This window comes from Lithobates pipiens, unplaced genomic scaffold (genome assembly GCF_037356315.1).
Source record: "Lithobates pipiens isolate NorthernLeopardFrog02 unplaced genomic scaffold, aLitPip1_a1.2 Scaffold_13, whole genome shotgun sequence".
NCBI lineage: Eukaryota > Metazoa > Chordata > Amphibia > Anura > Ranidae > Lithobates > Lithobates pipiens.
Genome location: NW_027507718.1, coordinates 10,733,836 through 10,753,944, shown reverse-complemented (window position 1 = coordinate 10,753,944; position 20,109 = coordinate 10,733,836). Strand labels below are relative to the sequence as shown.

Below are 20,109 nucleotides of genomic sequence, written 5' to 3'. Positions count from 1 at the left end.
CCTAGGCACCGCAGGTGCAGGGGAACCGGTTGCTATAACAGGGATGTCTGGGAAAGAAACACCAGCTTCTGACTCCATGCTGGCCCACTCTCGCCCGTCACCCTTGGGGACCCAAGATAACAAAAAATGCCCACCATCCTTGCTGCCACAGACTGAGGGGCCCCCCGCAGGACTTACCATCCTGACCCAGGTACTGTGGCTGTGCTGCTGTCGTCCGCTCTCCTCTCTGCCTTCCACAAGGTGTCCCGTGTCAGATTTGCGCTGTTCCAGGTTTAACCAGTTCTGAGGCTACTAAAAAATGGCTGCCGGCCTCCTCAGCAAAAGCGCCAACAGCCGCTGGGAAAATGCCCGCGGCTACCGACGCGCTACGTGCTGCGCACCCGTTATGCCCAGTCACACAGCAGCCCATTAGCACGGGGAGGAGAGAAAGGGAAGGAGAGAACCCCCTAGTCTACCTCCCAGGGAATGCCCAGCTGCTCCATCCTGCCAAAACAGGTGGAACCATACTTACCCCAGGATTTCTGGACGCATTCCATGGACAGACCCATCACCTGAGCAGTACAGGGTTGCTGTCCTCCACAGCACACAGACAGCAGTAGCCCGGTCATGTGTGTGTTCCAGAGCATATAGCTCACCGGCCGCTCCTGGATCAGACGGGGCATGTCGTGGCCGACCCAGCGCATAGCTAAGTTCTGCACACTCGATGGCCAGGCTGGGGAGACTACCAGGATCTTTCTCCCACAGGGAGCCAGGTCTTTCTCCTAGACTAGGCAGAAAAAAAAACAAAAAACTGAGCTGCTGGTAGCAGAGGGGTTATAGCCAGTAGGACCACCCCCTGGGAGTACTGTACAGCTTTGCTGTTTATATATGTTCTGCCTAGTCCTCTCCTGAAGGTGGTGATATAACCCCAAGGTCAAGATTAAAAGGTGCTGTGTCCGTCAATGAACGAAAGAGAAAAGAATTGTTGCTCTACATAAAGATGGCCTAGGCCAGTGATGACGAACCTTGGCACCAGAGATGTTTTTGAACTACATTTCCCCATGATGCTCAACTACATTGCAGAGTGCATGAGCATCATGGGAAGTCCAAAAAAAGTTATAAATTGATTTGCATGTTATTGAGTGAAATAAGCGTTTGATCCCCAATCAGCAAGATTTCTGGCTCTCAGGTGTCTTCTATACAGGTAACAAACTGAGATTAGGAGCACTCTTGGAGTGCTCCTAATATCAGCATGTTACCTGTATAAAAGACACCTGTCAACAGAAGCAGATTCCAATCTCCTCCATGGCCGAGGCCAAAGAGACGTCCAAAGAGACGTCCAAAGAGACGTCCAAAGAGACGATTGTAGACCTACACAAAACTGGAATGGGCTACAAGGCCATCACCAAGCAGCTTGGTGAGAGGGTGAAAACAGTTGGTGTAATTACTCGAAAATTGAAGAAATACAAAAAAAAAAAAAAAAAAAAAACCTGTCAATCTCCTTCGGCCTGGGACTCCATGCAAGATCTCCCCTCATGGCGTTTCAATGATCAGGAGCGTGATGAGGAATCACAGAACTACATGGGAGAATCTCAAGGCAGATGGGACCATAGTCACCAAGAAAACAATTGGTAACACTGCACCGTGACAGGCTGAAATTTTGAAGCCTACAAAGTCCCCCTGCTCAAGCAAGCACATGCCATCTGAAGTTTGCTAATGACCATGTGAAGGATTCAGAGGAGAACTGGGTGAAAGTGTTGTGGTCAGATGAGACAATCAAGCTCTTTGGCATCAACTGAACTTGCGGAGGAGGAATGCTGTCTATTACACCAAGAACACCATCCCCACAGTCAAACATGAAGGTGGAAACACTATGCTTTGGGGGCGTTTTTCTGCTAAGGGGACAGAACAACTTCACCACATCAAAAAGGGACGATGGACGGGGCCCTGTACAGCCAGGGCATTGAAAATTGGTTGTGGATGGGTATTCCAGCGTGACAATAACCCAAAACACACAGACAAGGCAACAAAGGCGTGACTCAAGAAGCACATTAACCACGGGTGAATTCCAGCACTCCTCTCCTACATGTAAAAATCTTTTTTTGCTGTAAAATTACTTAGAACCCCCAAACTTTTTTTTTTTTTTTTTGCATCATTCAGAGAACACCACTGAAAGAACAGGATGACCTTCACACAGATCAGATGACAGATAACCCTTCATTTGCCTATCCCTAAGGCAGACGTTAGGTGGAGGTGTGACTGCACGCAGCACAGCCTTCAGACTCACCCCAGTAACCCAAACTTGTTCCCGTAACCTGCATTCCTATGAAGGGATCTAGAATAGGCAGAATAGAGGAATCATGTGTATTCTGGGCTGCACTTAGCGATCACCTCCCCGCCGTCCCTCCAGCTTGCAGAGCCTTACAGTGCACATTGATGGATGTCAACACACTGCAGTCCGAGCAACATACAAATCATCAAACAGGAACCAGCACCACACAGCATGTCTCACACACACGAAAATAGGGAGAGCTGTTACGGTTGGGTGATGCTGAGCAATTTGGGGGAAGCAGAGTCCACCACATCCATTCGCCACAGATAGGGGTGAGTGGAGTCCCCGAGAGACAGCTAGAGAGAGGAGGGAGGGGGCACCACTCTACATGAACGCGACTTGGAGGTACGATAGGCAGCTGAACACTCATTATCATCCATTCACCCTCCGCTGAGTCCTTCCCCCTTGCCCTCCTGGTGCCTCGGTAGATATAATCCTGCCCGTCAGTAAAGCCAGCACTGTAGAGGACATGCAGCCCCGGCCAGTCTAGGCCTAGTGACAGCTGGCGAGAGGGGAGGAGAAGGCGGGGAGGGGAATCCCATGGACAGCAGACGTGGTTGTTAAAGAGCGGGGCCGCCACGTCCTTAACCAATAAAATTACCGACATTCATTTCTTTACATTTCAGGCATTAGCAGGGAAATCCCGCTGACAGCTGAAAAAAATAAAATAAAAACTTGAATGTATAGGTTAATTTCAGCGATTACCAATACCCTTAAAAATGCTGCGTATCAGCACAGATACTGATACTTGTATCAAAAAAACCTTAATGACTGAGAGGATCTGCAAAAAGTGGGACAAAATCCCTCCTGAGATGTGTGCAAACCTGGTGGCCAACTACAAGAACTGTCTGACCTCTGACTGCCAACAAGGGTTTTGCCACCAAGTACAAAGTCATGTTTTGCGAAGGGGTCAAATACTTATTTTACGCATTAAAATGCAAATCAATTTATAACTTTTTTGAAATTTGTTCTTCTGGATTTTTAGTTGCTATTCTCTCTCACTGTTATAATAAACCTACCATTAAAATTTTAGACTGGTCATTTGTCAGTGGGCAAAGCTACAAAATCAGCAGGGGAATCCCCCCCCACTGTATTCAGTTAATTAGCAATCTGCACTGGGCAGGGTGATGATGTTGGAACTTTTGTTTGGTACCGTTCCAATGAAAATGTATGAAGACAACTGCCTGAAGAAAACCTGCAGCTCTCCACAATCATTGATATGGATGTCAGGTAAAGGTATGGGGGAAGATCACAGTCATTAAATATTCAATAAATGCACAAGTTTCTATTGAGATTTTGGACACTTTTCTTATACCATCAATTGAAAGGATGTTTGGCGATGACTACATTTTTCAGGATGAAAATGTTTTAGATCTGCAAAGTACATGGTGATTCCATAATATTTTCCTCAGATTTTTTTTCCCTCTGCTTGATCTGCAAAAATAGTTGCAACTGAGTAAAAAAAAAAAAAAAAAAAAAAAAAAAAAAAAAAAAAAAGAGAAAGCTGTAAAGTGTTTCTTGTGTGTATGGCGATTTCATACTTTGGGTTGTATACAGTGGTGAGTTTACAAAGGGGAGTACAGAAAACTGGCAGGATCAGCCAGGTGATACAAGGGGCCAAATGAGACAGCACAAGCACTGTGCTGTATAACATGCTTTAAAGGAACAGTATTTTTTTGAGGGGGGGGGTTAAACGCTTTATCGCGACTCGCCGTGTTTGGAGGAAGAAAAATGCTGACTATGACCCCAAGAACACCATCCTTACAGTTAAGCATGGAGGTGGAATCATCATGCTTTGGGGCCGTTTCTCTGCTAAAGTTACAGGTCTTGCCAGTCTCCAGACCTTAATCCTATAGAAGATTCATGGGGGGAGCTGAAACTTCGAGTTGCCAGGCGACAGAAAAGAAACCTGAAGGATTTATCTGTGAAGAGTGGACCAAAATCCCTCCTGAGATGTGTGCAAACCTGGTAATAAACTACAAGAACCAATCCATCCTGGGGGATAAAATACTTTTACTCTCTGAACTGCAACTCAATTTATAACATTTCTATCGTTCTTTTTGTTGATATTCTGGTCTCCATCATTTAAAATACATCTACAATATAATTTTTACAGACCCTTCAATACTTTGTAAGTAGGCAAACTTACAAAATCTGCAGGGGATCAAATTATTATTTCCCCCACTGTAGATCAGGAGTTCTGAATTAAAGCGGAACACTACCCATAAACATTTTGATAATTCACTTTCTTTAACAAAAGCACATGCTTTCGACAGTTATGCTATCAAAATTAAGATGGCCACACAATATAGATTTTTTCATTCCATTTCCTCTAGATTTACCTCAAGTTATATAGCACAAGGGCCTGCTCGATTGCATACAAATCGAAAGGGTTTAGGTCTGACATTATATGGTTTTAGATTATATGGCTTTTTGTATAATGTATGGCCGGCCAGCCAGCCTTAGTGTGCGCAGATTGCCTCCAGCTCTGTTCCCGTTTACTCCTGCTTAAGGCCACCATTTTGAAGCTAAGAGCAGTCACTTGCTTATTGGAAACCCTCCTCCCTCTCCTTGGTCTCAAAATCTATAGGTAATTTCCTTCAATTATACCCATTATTGTATGTTTTGACTCATTAACGCTGGGTACACACTGTCCGAAATTCCTGCTGAACTGACAAACTTGTGGTCAGTGTGTACAGGAGTCTGTACAACAGGTCTTGAGGAGAAAATACTTGTGTCCCCCTGTCAGAATAGAATAGCACAAAAAGGGGGACGGGCAGAACAAGATGGGATGCATAATCCCTAGGCTGCCAAATAGTTAAAACTAAATACTCTGGACCCTGAAGACTTACCACTTTGTTTCAGGCTATCTTGAACTAATAAGAGGACATCTGGCTGATTCATCTATAAAAAAAAAAAAAAAAAAAGCGTTAATGCAAAGGAGCTTAGTAATGCACTCATACTATTACCAACTTTATGTAAATAAATGTTTAATTATGCATATGTATTTTCACCAAGCCTCTCCTCCCCCCTTACCTTTTTCACCCAGTGATCCAGCCAGTAAGTATTACCATTCACATGGCTTTAAAAAGAGAAGTAGGTTTGTTTTTGAGATTCATAATTCCCTATGTGGATGCAGCATCAAACCAATGCTCCAGCTGTCCCCCGGTGTCTCCGCACTGAGAACCGAGCCAAAGAACACCGCTGATTACTTGGTTCTCTCACCTCCCCAAGCGGAGAGCTGCTGACAGTCCGCATCTCTCCTCTCTGCTCCTCCACACTCACAGGAGCGCTGAGCTGTGGAGGGGCGGGGAGCGGCCATCTCAGCGGCTCGTTGAGACTGGCATCAGTCAAGGAAGCTGGCGGATCCAGACTTCAGAAGTCGGGGTGACTTGCCGCCTCGACTGATTGCAGCGAAGTCAGCAGAGAGCAGACTTCAGACCGTTCTCCACTGAAAACAGGTCACAGGAGTGCAAAACAAATTGCACTCCTGGGACACTTAGAAGCCCAGCCTGGACTTCTCCTTTAACAGGCCAAGCTGACCAGTAAAAATGGCAGGTAGAGGGTTCAGACAAAGCATTACTAAAGCTGCAAATACTTAGCTCCCCACAATGATGAACATCCATTAGGTCCCTCACCTGACTCGACATCTTCTCCCCATGTTCTAGGTGCTCTTAAAGTGATTGTAATTTTTAAAGAAACAAAACTATACAAACATGTTATACTTACATGCTCTGTGCAGTGGCTTTGCACAGAGCAGCCCAGATCTTCCTTTTTTGGGGCCCTCTCTTATGGTCCTGGCCCCTCCCACCTGTCAAGTGCCCCCACAGCAAGCAGCTTGCTATGGGGGCACAAGCCATGCTGCAGCTCCGTGTCCATTCAAAAACTGAGTCCCAGTTTGGCCCCACCCCCTCTCCCAATTGGCTAGCTGGCCGATTGTATTAAGATAATAAAAAAAAAACCTTCCGACTTTACAACCACTTTAACTGTTGCTGAAACCATTTAAAAATGGTTAGCAGGGATTCAGCTTTATTTGTTGGTCGCATCTATCTAAATCTGCTAGTGTATCCAACACTATTCTCTCCACAGGTTGACAATGCTGCTATGTCTCCATTCTTCTTTTATCCAGAGTGATGGCTCTATAAACCCACATATGGACTAGACTGGAGACACGGTAAAGGAGGTGGTCAGAGACTGGGGACACGGTACAGGAGGCGTCCCCCATTGCAGGCCAGTGTGCCTGTGTCCCATTTTGCAGCCAGCCTGTGCAGGGAAGAGAGCCGCCTCCACCGCCTGTTTGATCACAGCGCCAGGAACATCAATTTCAATAGCTGTGTGTTCCCGGTCTTTGATAGACAGATCACCCGCAGGATTTGACGGATGATCTGTCTATCAAAGTGCCCAGACAAGGGGGAGGGGCTGTGTGTGACGGCATGCGGCCGGGAACACACAGCTATTGAAATGAAAGCTGTGATGTTCCCGGCGCTGTGATCAAACACAAACACATGATGGGAGGCACGACTGGGACTTCCGAGAGTGCATAAGAGGAATTTATGGTTACTGTTAAGTCTACACAAAGGGTGATACACACACACACACACACACCCAGGCCATGCCCCAACCCCCCCCCCCCCCCCCAGGCCACGCCCCACTTTCGGCTCCATTATCGGCCGATAATAAAAATGACGGACATTCTGCCCGTGCATGCTGGAAAACCAGCAGCCAGACTCCTCATGATCAGCACTCTCAGCCAATAGCCCATCCCCCTGTCAGAACACAAGAGCTCAGTGGGGTAGTTTGGTGGACTAACTTCGCATGGTTAGTACAGTGGCTCCCGACCAGAGCTGTAAAGGGAAAAAAAAAAAAAGCGCAGCAACAGGAACTACAAATGCAGCCACAACATTTTAAAGGGTTGCCAAGCTGAAAAAACAAAAGAATCTTTAAATCCTAGTACAAGTTTGGCTTTTTCCCCCCATAATCATACTTACCTAGGAGGATGCAGCATCGGTCCAATGTGCGTCTGAAGATCCGCTTTATTGGACGTGATTAGCCATTGATAGGAGGGGATCGTCACTTAATTGGCTAAATCCTAATCTGGGCAGACATTACTGGGTTTATCAAACATAAGAAACTGCTGGGCTGGTAAATTACAAACATTTCAGGAAAATGCCAGTGAATGATGTGTGCCGTGTGAATAAATTAGCACAATTTCCTTGCTTGAGAATTCATATGTATGCCATGATCACTTCTCAATAAGATCTAAAGCAGACTGGCAAATTTAGTTAGGGCCTTAGTTTATGCTAGCCATAAAATGCAGGATTCTTGAATGCCAAACCCAGAGAGCCCCCAGTGCAGTAACTGTAGTGATTTGCAACCTTCAGAAGTCAGTTATCTCAATTAAAAAAAAAAAAAAAAATCTCAGAAAGGCAAGTGTGCAACAGTAATTTGAATACATACCAATCGGAAAGGTTACTTACACTGGCAGGAAACTGAATATCTATGTTCAGGTCTGAATTCTTGAATCCCATTCTGCTGCAGGAGGATCCATACAGCCTAAGCGAGCAGCCTGTGAAAGTAAAACAGCAAGACTATTGAGATATAATAGAGAGATGAATATATATATATATATATATATATATATATATATATATATATATATATATATATATATATACACACACACACACACACACACACACACACACATATATATACATACACACACCAAACTTAACAAACCTGGAAGATTCTCCTGAATAAGTGCTTCCATTGCAGACACAGTGGATAGCCTTTCTACCAAGTCTTCTTCATCTAAGCCATGCTCCTGAACCACTTTACTAATCGCTACTCCAATTGCTTGCAGTTGCGAGTCAATTGGTGGTGGCAGAGTGGTCAGTAATTCCTCTTCCTTTTTTTCCTAAAAAAACAAAAAAAAACTGAATGTTAGGAAATACTTCACATAGACAAGTTATGACTGGTCTTATGTAAAAGGTTATAAATATTCGAATCTAGGAAAAAAAATAATATTCTAGCTTTACATTATCCGAGTTGGACTCAGTTTTAAAGCCAAGGGGTACCTAAAATCCGACTGGGACTTCCGAGAGTGCATAAGAGGAATTTATGGTTACTGTTAAGTCTACACAAAGGGTGATACACACACACACACACACACACACACACACACACACACAAATACAAACACATGGTATAATACCTAAATTTCCCCAACCTAGAATTCTTGTGTGTAAACACTAGATAATGGTAAAAATCAGCAGTCACTTAACCACTATGCAGGGGTACAGGCCTTCCAGTAGGGCTTCTGTAACAGAAGTGATCTCTGCAATTACCTCTTCTAGTGTCAGCATATCACCCTCTAGAGCAGGCAACACTAAGGCTGCTTTCACACTGGGGCGGTATTCAGGCGTTACAGCGCTAAAAATAGCACCTGTGTAGCACCTGAAAAAAAACGGCCCCTTTCACTCCAGTGTGAAAGCCGGAGGGCTTTCACACTGGAGCGATGCGCTGGCAGGACGGTGAAAAAAGTCCTGCTAGCCGCATCTTTGGAGCGGTGAAGGCGCGGTGTATTCACCGCTCCTAAACCGCTCCTACCCATTGAAATCAATGGGACACCGCGGCAATACCGCCGGCGGGCGGGTTTAACCCTTTTTCGGCCGCTAGCGGGGGTTAAAACCACCCCGCTAGCGCCCGCAGACCGCCGCTAAAACGACGGTAAAGCGCCGCTAAAAATAGCGGCACTTTACCGCCGACGCCGCTCCCGCCCCAGTGTGAAAGCAGCCTAAGGCCTCATGCACACTTGACATTTTTACAGCAGCTGTTTTTGGCTTCAGAGGTTTTTTCCTACAGTCAAACTCCATTACGTTGTCTTGTGTGTCCATGCACACATAGGCTGTTATCAACTGTTTTTGGATGGGGCTTTTTTTTGGCTGTAACAAAAAACCCCAAAACTAGTGGGTTCAAGAGGAGTTTTTCAGCTGCAAAAAAGCTCTAAGGTAAAAAAAAAATAAAGTTGATAACTGCTCAACGCATCTCACCAGCATTTACCGTTTTTTGATCATAAAAAAAAAAAAAAAAAACACACAACACACACAAAAAAGCCAACGTGGAAAAGTGCTAAAAACACTACAAAAACACAACTGCAAACATGTTGGGGAAAGAAAAAGAAAAAAAAACTGCAAAGCTACTGCCATTTTTATAACATTTTAACATCCAGTGTGCATGAGGCGTAAATGGCAGACCACGGTCTGCATCTGGACCGAGTCACTGTGCCATCCAGAGCCCCACAGTCCCACCATTCAGAAGCTTGCTCTTCCAGAGTCACTGCGATCATCCCTACAGGAGCTGACAGTGGAGGCAGAACAGATACAGATAGCGGCCGGGAGCTGCTGAGTTAACATTTTACGTTATCTAGCAGGTGATAGGATGCAGGGTGGTCCTAGCAAACTAACAACCAATCACAAGCGGATTACTAGGAAATACTGTGCAGCTCCAGACCTCCATCCAGAACTGTCCCATCTCCTGTCAGCTCTAGATCTGCTGGGCCTCCCACCCTTCACCCTGTTTAAGGCAAGACTGGGAAGAGGGTTATGTGAAGGATGTGGGTAAACGGGGGGGGGGGGGCGCAGAGGACAGGAGTGTAAAGGGGAGGTGAGAACAGGCATGTGAAGGAGGAGGGGGCAAATATAAAGGGGAGAGGGTACAAGGCACCGATATGAAGGGGATCCATGATGTAAAAGGGGTGAGCTTGATGTGAAGGGCTGTGATGTGCAAAATCTGAGGCTAGAACATGGTTGTAATAACGAGATTGTGATGTGAAAGAGCCAAGGCTAGGTTTAAATCACTGCGACTTGCTTGTATGCAGCTCTTTTCAAATGGCCCTTTTTTTGTATGCACGTAATAGAGGAAGTTTGGGACTTTAAAATGAAGCACTTGGATAATGGAGGTAGGTTTTAACCATATAAAAATAAATAAATAAATAAATAAATAAAAATTTATTGATTGTTGAGTAACAGATCATAAAAAATAATAAAGATCAAATTCATAAAGTATATAGGCGTAAGTACAGTAGAAGCATGGTATATAGTATTCACATATAGCAGCACATAGTAATAAATAAAATAATTGGGTAGTATGGCATGGTAGTGCCTATGACAGCAAAACCGACATCAGCAAGTACATCCACATAATAGATATGCATCCACTAGATGTAAAACAAAAATAAATTTAATATATAGTTAAAGTAAATTCATAATAAAATAAATATAGTTCCGTATAAAGTATAGCTGGGACATTTCAAAAGCTCGACGCGTTTCGTGGGTGTCTCCCCACTCATCAGGAGCTGATGCTGGTGGTGTTTTTTTAGGAGCGATGTTTAGGTGAAAAATCTCTTTTCTCCTTCTACTCACACTTCATTTCTGTTCTGATTGCACTTGACCCTGTCTATGCTCATGGTTACTACTTTTTGTCTTAAGCTACTATACTAGCTTTTATAAATATTACCATTACTATCATTAAAGTTTACCTTATATATATATATTTTTTTTTTTTTCCATGCTGGTTGTGCAATCAGCATCAGCTGTTGATAGTTAAAGGGGCCTTTATTATCAGAGCCGCCCTGACCGGTGTCTGCAGACCTTATTGGCAGGACGCCGGCTGGACGGATCTCTCATCCTAATATCTTGTCTGCTGGCGTTTTAGGAGCGATGTTTAGGTGAAAAATCTTTCTACTACTCACACCTTTTTTCTCTTTTTTTTTTTGCTGACTGGTAATTCTGTCACTCTCCTTGTCTATCATGGTCTATGTACACCCCTTCATCAATTTTCTTCACTTTTTGTTAACCTGCACACTCACTTTCTTTCACACTATTACATTATTTTTAATTTTGCACACCATTCACTGTTTACATTCATCTGCATATACTTACTACATAGTATATACTTGCCTTATGGCCAGCACTCTCTCTGTACCCTTTGAGGGTCACTATCAATTTCAAATTACTTTCGCATCACATTATTTTCATTAATCATACATACTATTAACATTTTGTTTTTAGATATGTTGTTTTCAACAATTGCCATACACTCCATATCTGATACTCTTCAACACTGCTGTATCTTTTTGGTTTTGCCTGATATCGCATCCATGTCTATGCCGCCTCAGTTCCCGGGGAGGGATCTTGCCCATGGCCCACCCTACGCCCACTGCACTTTCCATCCGGATTGGGGAGTCTGCCCTGGCTAACCATTTACACGTATTAAATCCCCATTAATTTATTTTTATTTATATGGTTAGTATATTATATTATTTTTTATTCTATTCCATAGGAATTTTTTGGTCGCATCAGCTCCTGATGAGTGGGGAGACACCCACGAAACGCGTCGAGCTTTTGAAATGATGTCCCAGCTATACTTTATACGGAACTATATTTATTTTATTATGAATTTACTTTAACTATATATTAAATTTATTTTTGTTTTACATCTAGTGGATGCATATCTATTATGTGGATGTACTTGCTGATGTCGGTTTTGCTGTCATAGGCACTACCATGCCATACTACCCAATTATTTTATTACTACTATGTGCTGCTATATGTGAATACTATATATCATGCTTCTACTGTACTTACGCCTATATACTTTATGAATTTGATCTTTATTATTTTTTATGATCTGTTACTGAACAATCAATAAAAATTTTTTTTTTTTTTTTTTTTAATATGGTTAAAACCTACCTCCATTATCCAAGTGCTTCATTTTAAAGTCCCAAACTTCCTCTATTACGTACCGATTACCGGGATGGAGGCACATACTTGTGCTTCATTTAAAGTCCCAAAATTCCCCTCCTTTTTTTTGTATGCAAGACAAAGTCCCGGACCTGTTAAATTGCACCACACGTTTTTGGCACTCAAACACATGGCATTTGACAATGCTCTGAGGTGCCATTAACAATTAAACATGCAATTCAGATCTCTGCTGGAAGAACATTTTACCAACTTGGGTGTCCGTTTAATAAACTGTGATAAGCTGAGATCAGGATGATCTCTGCTTATCTCAGAGCATTGCAGGTTTAATATACTGAGATGAGTGCTGGAGAACTTAGGCCGCGTACACACGCGCGGACTGTTGGCCCAACTTTGTCCGTCCAACAGTTTGAGCGAACAGTCCGCTCAAACTTAGCATGGACGGACATGGCCACACACGACGGACGAACAGTTTGCTGAAACCGTGCGCGATGACGTGAACGGCACGTACGACGGGACGAAAAATACGACGTCCTATACACTGCAATGCAACCTTCCGACGTGGAAATCCTTTCTGAGCATGCGCGAGACTTAGTTGGCCGAACAAGCCTACACACGAGCGAACAGTCCGCTGAAACCTTGTTTCAGCGGACAGTTTTTCGGAATTTCCGTAAGACCTTGTTCGGCCAACTGTCCGCTGAAACTGTCCGCTGAAGCCCCACACACGAGCGGACTGTCCACCCAAACACTGTTCAGCGGACAAGGTTGGGCGAACAGTCCGCGCGTGTGTACGTGGCCTTATTCTTCTCAGTCCACAGAACGGCTGCATTGACTGCAACAGAAACGGCATGTTTAGTAAACAGATGCCACTTTATCTCTGTGCTTCTCTTTCAAGTTCTCCTTTCTGGCTTCTCCAGCCCAGAGGTGGAGTTAGCAGGCGATCTCTGCCAGAGAATAGCTTTTTCCTTTGTCCGTGGCCAAAAATGAAAGTAAAATCTTTAACTGCAGTGAAAAATACACCAACAGCAGGTTACAATTACATTAACTATACAATTACACACAGTATAATATATACACACACACACTATATATATATATATATATATATATATATATATTCTCCCCCACTGTATTATACACGTCATCTCCCCCACTGTAATATTGGCTGAGCATGGCTTGGTATCGCTGAGTATGACAAGTACTGGCAGGGTATGGCAGAGTATGGGCAGGGTATTGCCACGTTATTGTCAGGCCGCGTACACACGGGCGGACTGTTGGCTCAACTTTGTCCGCTGAACAGTGTTTCAGCGGACAGTCCGCTCGTGTGTGGGGCTTCAGCGGACAGTTTCAGCGGACAGTTTGACGAACAAAGTTTTTCGGAAATTCCGAAAAACTGTCCGCTGAAACTTGGTTTGAGCGAACAGTCCGCCCGTGTGTAGGCTACTTTCGAAATGAGCAAACTGTTCCCGCTCGGAGGGAAGTCTGCTCATTTCGAGCGCGTGTGCAGGTAGGCGGGGCCCGCGACGGAGACGTCGCGGGCTCCGCCGCCTGGAATGGACTTAAAGGGGAACCCCAACGCCGAAAAAAAAAAAAAAAATCGGCGTGGGGGTCCCCCCAAAGTCCACAACAGACCCTTGTCCGAGCACGCTACCCGGCCGGCCAGGAAAGGGGGGCGAGCGAGCGCGCCCCCCCTCCTGAGCCGTACCAGGCCGCGTGCCCTCAACATGGGGGGTGCCTTGGGGAAGGGGGGGCCGCGCGGCCCCCCCACCCCAAAGCACCTTGTCCCCATGTTGATGAGGACAAGGGCCTCTTCCCGACAACCCTGGCCGTTGGTTGTCGGGGTCTGCGGGCGGGGGGCTTATCGGAATCCGGGAGCCCCCTTTAATAAGGGGGCCCCCGGATACCGGCCCCCCACCCTATGTGAATGAGTATGGGGTACAATGTACCCCTACCCATTCACCTGTAAAATAAAAGTACCCAAAAAAAAACACAACACACGAGATAAAATATTTTATTGCACAGCTCCGGGGGTCTTCCGTCTTCGGGGGTCTTCTCGCCGGACTCCTCCGCTATCTTCTTGTAGCTCTTTTGCTAGCGGAGGAGTCCGGCTTTCTTCCTCCCCGCCGCCGGCCTCTTCTCCCGACTTCGGGGGTCTTGTCCCCCTCTTCGGTTCTTCTGTCGGGCCACCGCGCCTTCTTATAGCTCTTTTGCAGGCGGTGGCCCTGTCTTCTGTCGCCGCTGTCGCCGCCGCCTTCCGTTCTTCTTCTTGTTCTTCTTGTTCTTCTCCAGGAGATGTTGACACGTCGCTCTCTCCGGCCGGAATGCCAGAGCCGCGCTGTGCGGCCACTTATATAGTGACAATGGGGCGGTGTCACATGGTATATGTCACATGGGTTGGTCACATGGGTTGATGTCACATGGGGACTATGACATCGTAAGGGGGCGGGGTCACCATGTGACATATACCATGTGACACCGCCCCATTGTCACTATATAAGTGGCCGCTCAGCGCGGCTCTGGCATTCCGGCCGGAGAGAGCGACGTGTCAACATCTCCTGGAGAAGAACAAGAAGAACAAGAAGAAGAACAAGAACGGAAGGCGGCGGCGACAGCGGCGACAGAACACCGCCTCTAAAAGAGCTATAAGAAGGCGCGGTGGCCCGGCAGAAGAACGGAAGGCGGCGACAGAAGAACGGAAGGCGGCGACAGAAGAATGGAAGGCGGCGACAGAAGACCGGGCCACCGCCTGCAAAAGAGCTATAAGAAGGCGCGGTGGCCCGGCAGAAGAACCGAAGAGGGGGACAAGACCCCCGAAGACGGAAGACCCCCGGAGCTGTGCAATAAAATATTTTATCTCGTGTGTTGTGTTTTTTTTTTGGGTACTTTTATTTTACAGGTGAATGGGTAGGGGTACATTGTACCCCATACTCATTCACATAGGGTGGGGGGCCGTTATCTGGGGGCCCCCTTATTAAAGGGGGCTCCCGGATTCCGATAAGCCCCCCGCCCGCAGACCCCGACAACCAACGGCCAGGGTTGTCGGGAAGAGGCCCTTGTCCTCATCAACATGGGGACAAGGTGCTTTGGGGTGGGGGGGGGGCGCGCGGCCCCCCCTTCCCCAAGGCACCCCCCCATGTTGAGGGCACGCGGCCTGGTACGGCTCAGGAGGGGGGCGCGCTCGCTCGCCCCCCTTTCCTGGCCGGCCGGGTAGCGTGCTCGGACAAGGGTCTGTTGTGGACTTTGGGAGGACCCCCACGCTGATTTTTTTCGGCGTTGGGGTTCCCCTTTAATTCCATTCCAGGCGGCGGAGCCCGCGACGTCACCGTCGCGGGCCCCGCCTACCTTGACACGCGCTCGAAATAAGCGGACTGTTGCCTCGTGTGTGGGCGAGTCCGCTCATTTCAAAAGTTGCGCGGACTTAGTACGACGAACAAAGTTTGCCGTATTTGTCCGCTCAAAAAGTGCCGTGTGTGGGCGTGTTCGTTCATTCAAAAGTTTGAGCGGACTGTTTGACGAACTTAGTTTCGGCAGACAGTCCCCGCGTGTGTACGCCGCCTCAGGGTATTGCAAAGCATTGGCAGAGTATGGAGGGATGGCTGTGACTGCAATTGTTACAGAGCAGCGCTGTGGGCACTACAGATCCAGCCCACAGCGCTGCTTCTATCCGATCTCTCCCCTCCACTTTACAGAAGGGAGAGAGGAACCGGCGTCATCATGACGCCGGTTTGTTTACATGTGATCACTCCATCATTTGACAGAGCGATCAAATTGTAAATGGCTGACGGCTGCACCAAAATAGCTGCCGCTCCGGAGCTAGGCCGAAGCCGCAACCTTTCCGAAGGCGTATGCATGTATGCATATTTTGTTTTTATATGAATGGTGCATATCTGCATGACAAATAGAGTACTATCATTTCAGAAGACACCAGTCACAAATATGCACCTGTTATGTATTAATTAGAATGTTTTACAGTTATGGGGTGTCTGTTTATTGGGTAGGGGGATTATATCTATTATTAACTTAATATGTGCAGTGTATGTGGAGTGTTTCGTATTTCACTGTGGGATTCCGATACTGAAATCTCCTGAGCCATCACGAGATTACAGAAACAGAAGCCGTTCTGGATTCTCAAAGCATTTGTAGATCACTTCTATTCACAGAGGGAGAAGTGATCTACATGGTATATTAAACTGCTACAAGGGTGAGAACAGATATCTCGGAGAAGAGCTATGAACTCATGAGATGTGAAATATCACAGTTTATTAAACAGACACCTGAACCTCATTTAATTAAAGTGGAAGTCCAGTCAAAAATGCTTTTTTTTCCTATTAACAGTATGTTAAATATCTTTGATATTATTAATTTTCTGGCTAGCTGATTGTCTGACGTCAATAGGACTTTCTAAGCCAAACAATCAGCTTCTTCCTGTCCTACACTGAAAAGGCCATGACCCTTTATCTGAATTTGCCAACTGTCTTTCACTTCCTGAAAAATGTGTTCTTGTTCTTAGACAGGCATGCCTAGACCTGCCCAGCCCCATCCATCACAAACAGACTTTGTAAGTATGTTAGAAACTGTAAGATCACAATGCAACATGCTGCAGATTTTCTAGTGTACAAACAGGTGGTTGTTCCTACATAGCACTGTGATGGCACTGAGTGCATGGTGTGGCACACGCCCAGTTGCTGTGAACGGCAGTGGGAGAAGGGGGAAGAAATATGAAAGAAAAATGTAAAAAAAAAAAAAAAAAAAAAAAAAAAAAAAAAAATCGATACAGATTGATTTCCATTGCTCATTACATGTAATAAGTTTAAGGCTCCCTTTCCACTAGAGCAATTAGCTCCTCCCATCCTGTATACACCCACTGGTGAAACAGGAACAGTGTCGACCACCCCCAGAAGGGACGTCACTACCTTTCAATAACCAGATCAACTGCCAACTGGCTGCTTTTAGACTCAAAAGGAAGTAGAACTGAATTAATATGACGGCACTGGATACTGCAAAATAAAAAGTAGAAAAACTGTAATTTTCTCATTTTAAGATGGCTGAACTTCGCACACAATGATTGCAGGGTGAGAACTTAAGTTATGGTGGACTTACACTTTATATACTGTTCTAGAGCATGCAAAAAATAAAAATAAATAAAAGAATCAGCCACCAAAGCCCAAGTTCTCATTCTGTGGTATAGCAGATTATTTCCTCCAGAAGCCGCATCCTCCGTTATATAAAAAATACATGAAATCCTTCCTGGGATTTCCCAGTTGGTGAGAGCGGTACGAGCAACTGTCATCACAGTACATACTAGTGATGCACAAAGTGGAAAGAAATTCTTGCCATTCTCCCTCAGAACAGAGTCTTCTGTTCTCATGTATACATTGCGGTACCCATGCATATAATTGTGATCAGTGCCTTCTGTTAGGAAGAAAAAAAAAAAAAAAAAAAAAGTAAACTTGCCTACCTTTAAATTCCTCTTGTGCCTCTTCTCTTTTATGTGTTTGTGTGCAGAAGAGACAGAATCAACAAGGGCATCGCAAAGTTTACAACAATAAATCGCTGTGGGATACTTTCGAGGTCGCTGAAAGACAAAAATATCTGCTCAATTTCTTATTCAAAGCCATACACAGTAAATGTTAGTGCATACCAGAATAATGGACCAAGTCGCTCACTAGATACAAAATAAGAACCACACTGCTACATTCAGAATTTTTAGCAGCAGTGTCAGAAAAGAGGACACTAGAAAATGGATCTTGGCGATTGATTGTCACTTAACGGCGACATGCATAAATACCCACATCAATGAAGCAAAATATAGAAGATGTTACCGAAGTTCCCACAAGAATCTTTGGAGTCTCTCCTAAGTGCTGTAGGGGGATGTGGGCAAAGAGGCACAAAATTTCACATTTGGTGGCCATGCCCAAAAGGTTAAAAAGATTCTGTTGGATCCATACATACAAATTCATATGCTTACAGATTCAAATGAACTTATATATAATAAGAAATATAAGAAATCCCCACTCATTCAGTGGAGGAGGTATCAAGACACACTAGACGATTTCATTGATATTTATAGTAGCCAGAACAATTGTCAGATCCTGGAAATCCGCATCCATCCCATATGGTCCATAGCTAAATGGTAAATGAAAAATTGTTAGCCATGATGAACAATGATCCCCTTAAACACCAAAGGCATATCGCTGTGCATTTCCAAATATTCAAATCAATAGAATAAAAAAAAGTTCCAGTCTTCAAGTGGCTGAACCCCCTCTTTGGGGTCAGTACGGGGCTATGAGTATCACTGCTGCTTTTTCGGCTTTGATTTTTTTAATCACTTTTGGTATTATGGCAGTTGGAGGGAATGCATAAACACAGCTGGTGACCCCAGCTTTGGCTGAATGCATCTACTCCACTGTTGCCACCTGTGGGATCCAGTGAAAAAAACATTGGTAGTTTTGAGTTTGCCTTGGAGGTGAACATATCTACCTGGGGCACTTTCCACGTTTGTATGCCTTGTAAAGTTGCGTGATTCAAAGACCACTCCGTTTTAGAATATTTTGACTCTGTCAATGTATTGTCTGTTCCATTCAGATGGATGCCCGGTATTGATCTGATGTTTGTGGGGTAGAGTGCCAGCAGCATTAGAAGCAGTTGGGAGGGTTGAAACCTCAGGCAGAGCCCAAATGCTCAGGTTGCTGCCCCTGCTCACCCTCCCAAGGCTCGCTGGGCTGGATGGGATGCTAGTCAGGGAGTCCCCTGCAATCTAGCACAGACTGTAGAGAAAATAATAAATGGTTTGCAGCTTCTATGGGTCCAGACAAAAAACAAAAACAGACACATTAGGCAAGACGAACAAAATTATAATTGTGGACTAATTTGTTTCCGGTTTCTGGGAGGAGCAGCCTATCTCTCAGATGCTGCCCTGGAAGCTTTTATTTTATTTTTTGCCCAAACTCCTAAAAACTCCACGTACACATAGGTTTTTAAGATCGTTTAGGGGCTGCTATGGTTAGGCGAGGTTCTACCTCCCCTAGCCTCCCTCACCCAAACACGGGAGAACTGCATCAGGATAGGAATGTTTTGCTCACAGGCAGCAAAGCCTTCAAAAATCACGACTAGATTTTGCTGTGTTTTGCATTTTCCCATGGCCAGTGGTCAAAGTAGTTCAAGTGTACATGAAGCCTTACAAGGTTACAACTTTTATTTTTTTATTTTTTTTTATTTATAGTATTGGGAAAACACACACTTTAATGACACATTTTGCACATGTACTTTTTTTGGGAAATACAAATGGCACCCTTTCAAATGGTTATTTGTAACATGGGAAATGTCTTCTCACCTGCCACAGCGCCGCCCCAATATTCCCCCATTCGGGACTGACCCATTATAATCAAATTCACCCCCCCCCCCCCCAATCCTAGTTTAAATGCACTTCCAACCTTCCCATAAAGTAGAGCAGATCCCCTTCCATTTAAGTGCAAAACATCTTTAGCATATGGTTTGTACCCCAATGAAAAGTCAGCCCAATGCTCTAGAAACCCAAATCTTTCCTTCTTACACCTGGTCTTTAGTCATGCATTCAATTCTTTAAGCCCCCCCCCCCCCCTTTCCAGTGTTTCCCAGCACATGGCACAAGCAATATTTTCTATCACCTTGGGAAGTCTTTCCCTTCAACTTGCAGCCTAGTTCTTTAAATTGATTCTCAAGGAGCCTCCACCTGCAATGTTTTCTGTCATCTGTTCCAACATGGACCCAGACAGCCGAGTCATGCTCAGCCCCTCCCAGTAATTTATCAACATGGTCCACCACATGCTGAAACCTGGCACCAGGGACACTGCAAACCATTCTCGTAAAGCGATCCTGGCCACAAATTATTCTATCAGTTCTGATTAGAATCCCCCATAACAAGCATCTAGGCCTTCCTGCACTACACTCACCACCCCTAATAGGCTGCTCTCCTGACTGTTAGGGGTAGAAGTGACATCTAGGGCAGCCACCCCTGAGTTTGCCACCCCCACATCTTCACCAGACTTGGCAAATTAG

The 20,109-nt window shown here is 45.1% G+C and overlaps 1 protein-coding gene across 3 annotated transcripts in view; it reads right to left on the bottom strand.

Annotated features, from left to right (window-relative positions):
* Nucleotides 1-20,109, bottom strand: part of TUT7 (terminal uridylyl transferase 7) — a 125,803-nt gene that overhangs the window by 74,721 nt on the left and 30,973 nt on the right. For all 3 annotated transcript variants that reach the window (XM_077474830.1, XM_077474828.1, XM_077474829.1), the window contains exons 4-7: nucleotides 17,531-17,647; nucleotides 8,051-8,228; nucleotides 7,789-7,877; nucleotides 5,164-5,215 (exon numbers count right to left, since the gene is read on the bottom strand). In XM_077474830.1, the coding sequence (XP_077330956.1) occupies nucleotides 5,164-5,215; nucleotides 7,789-7,877; nucleotides 8,051-8,228; nucleotides 17,531-17,647 (436 nt within the window). The remainder of the gene's footprint in view (nucleotides 1-5,163; nucleotides 5,216-7,788; nucleotides 7,878-8,050; nucleotides 8,229-17,530; nucleotides 17,648-20,109) is intronic.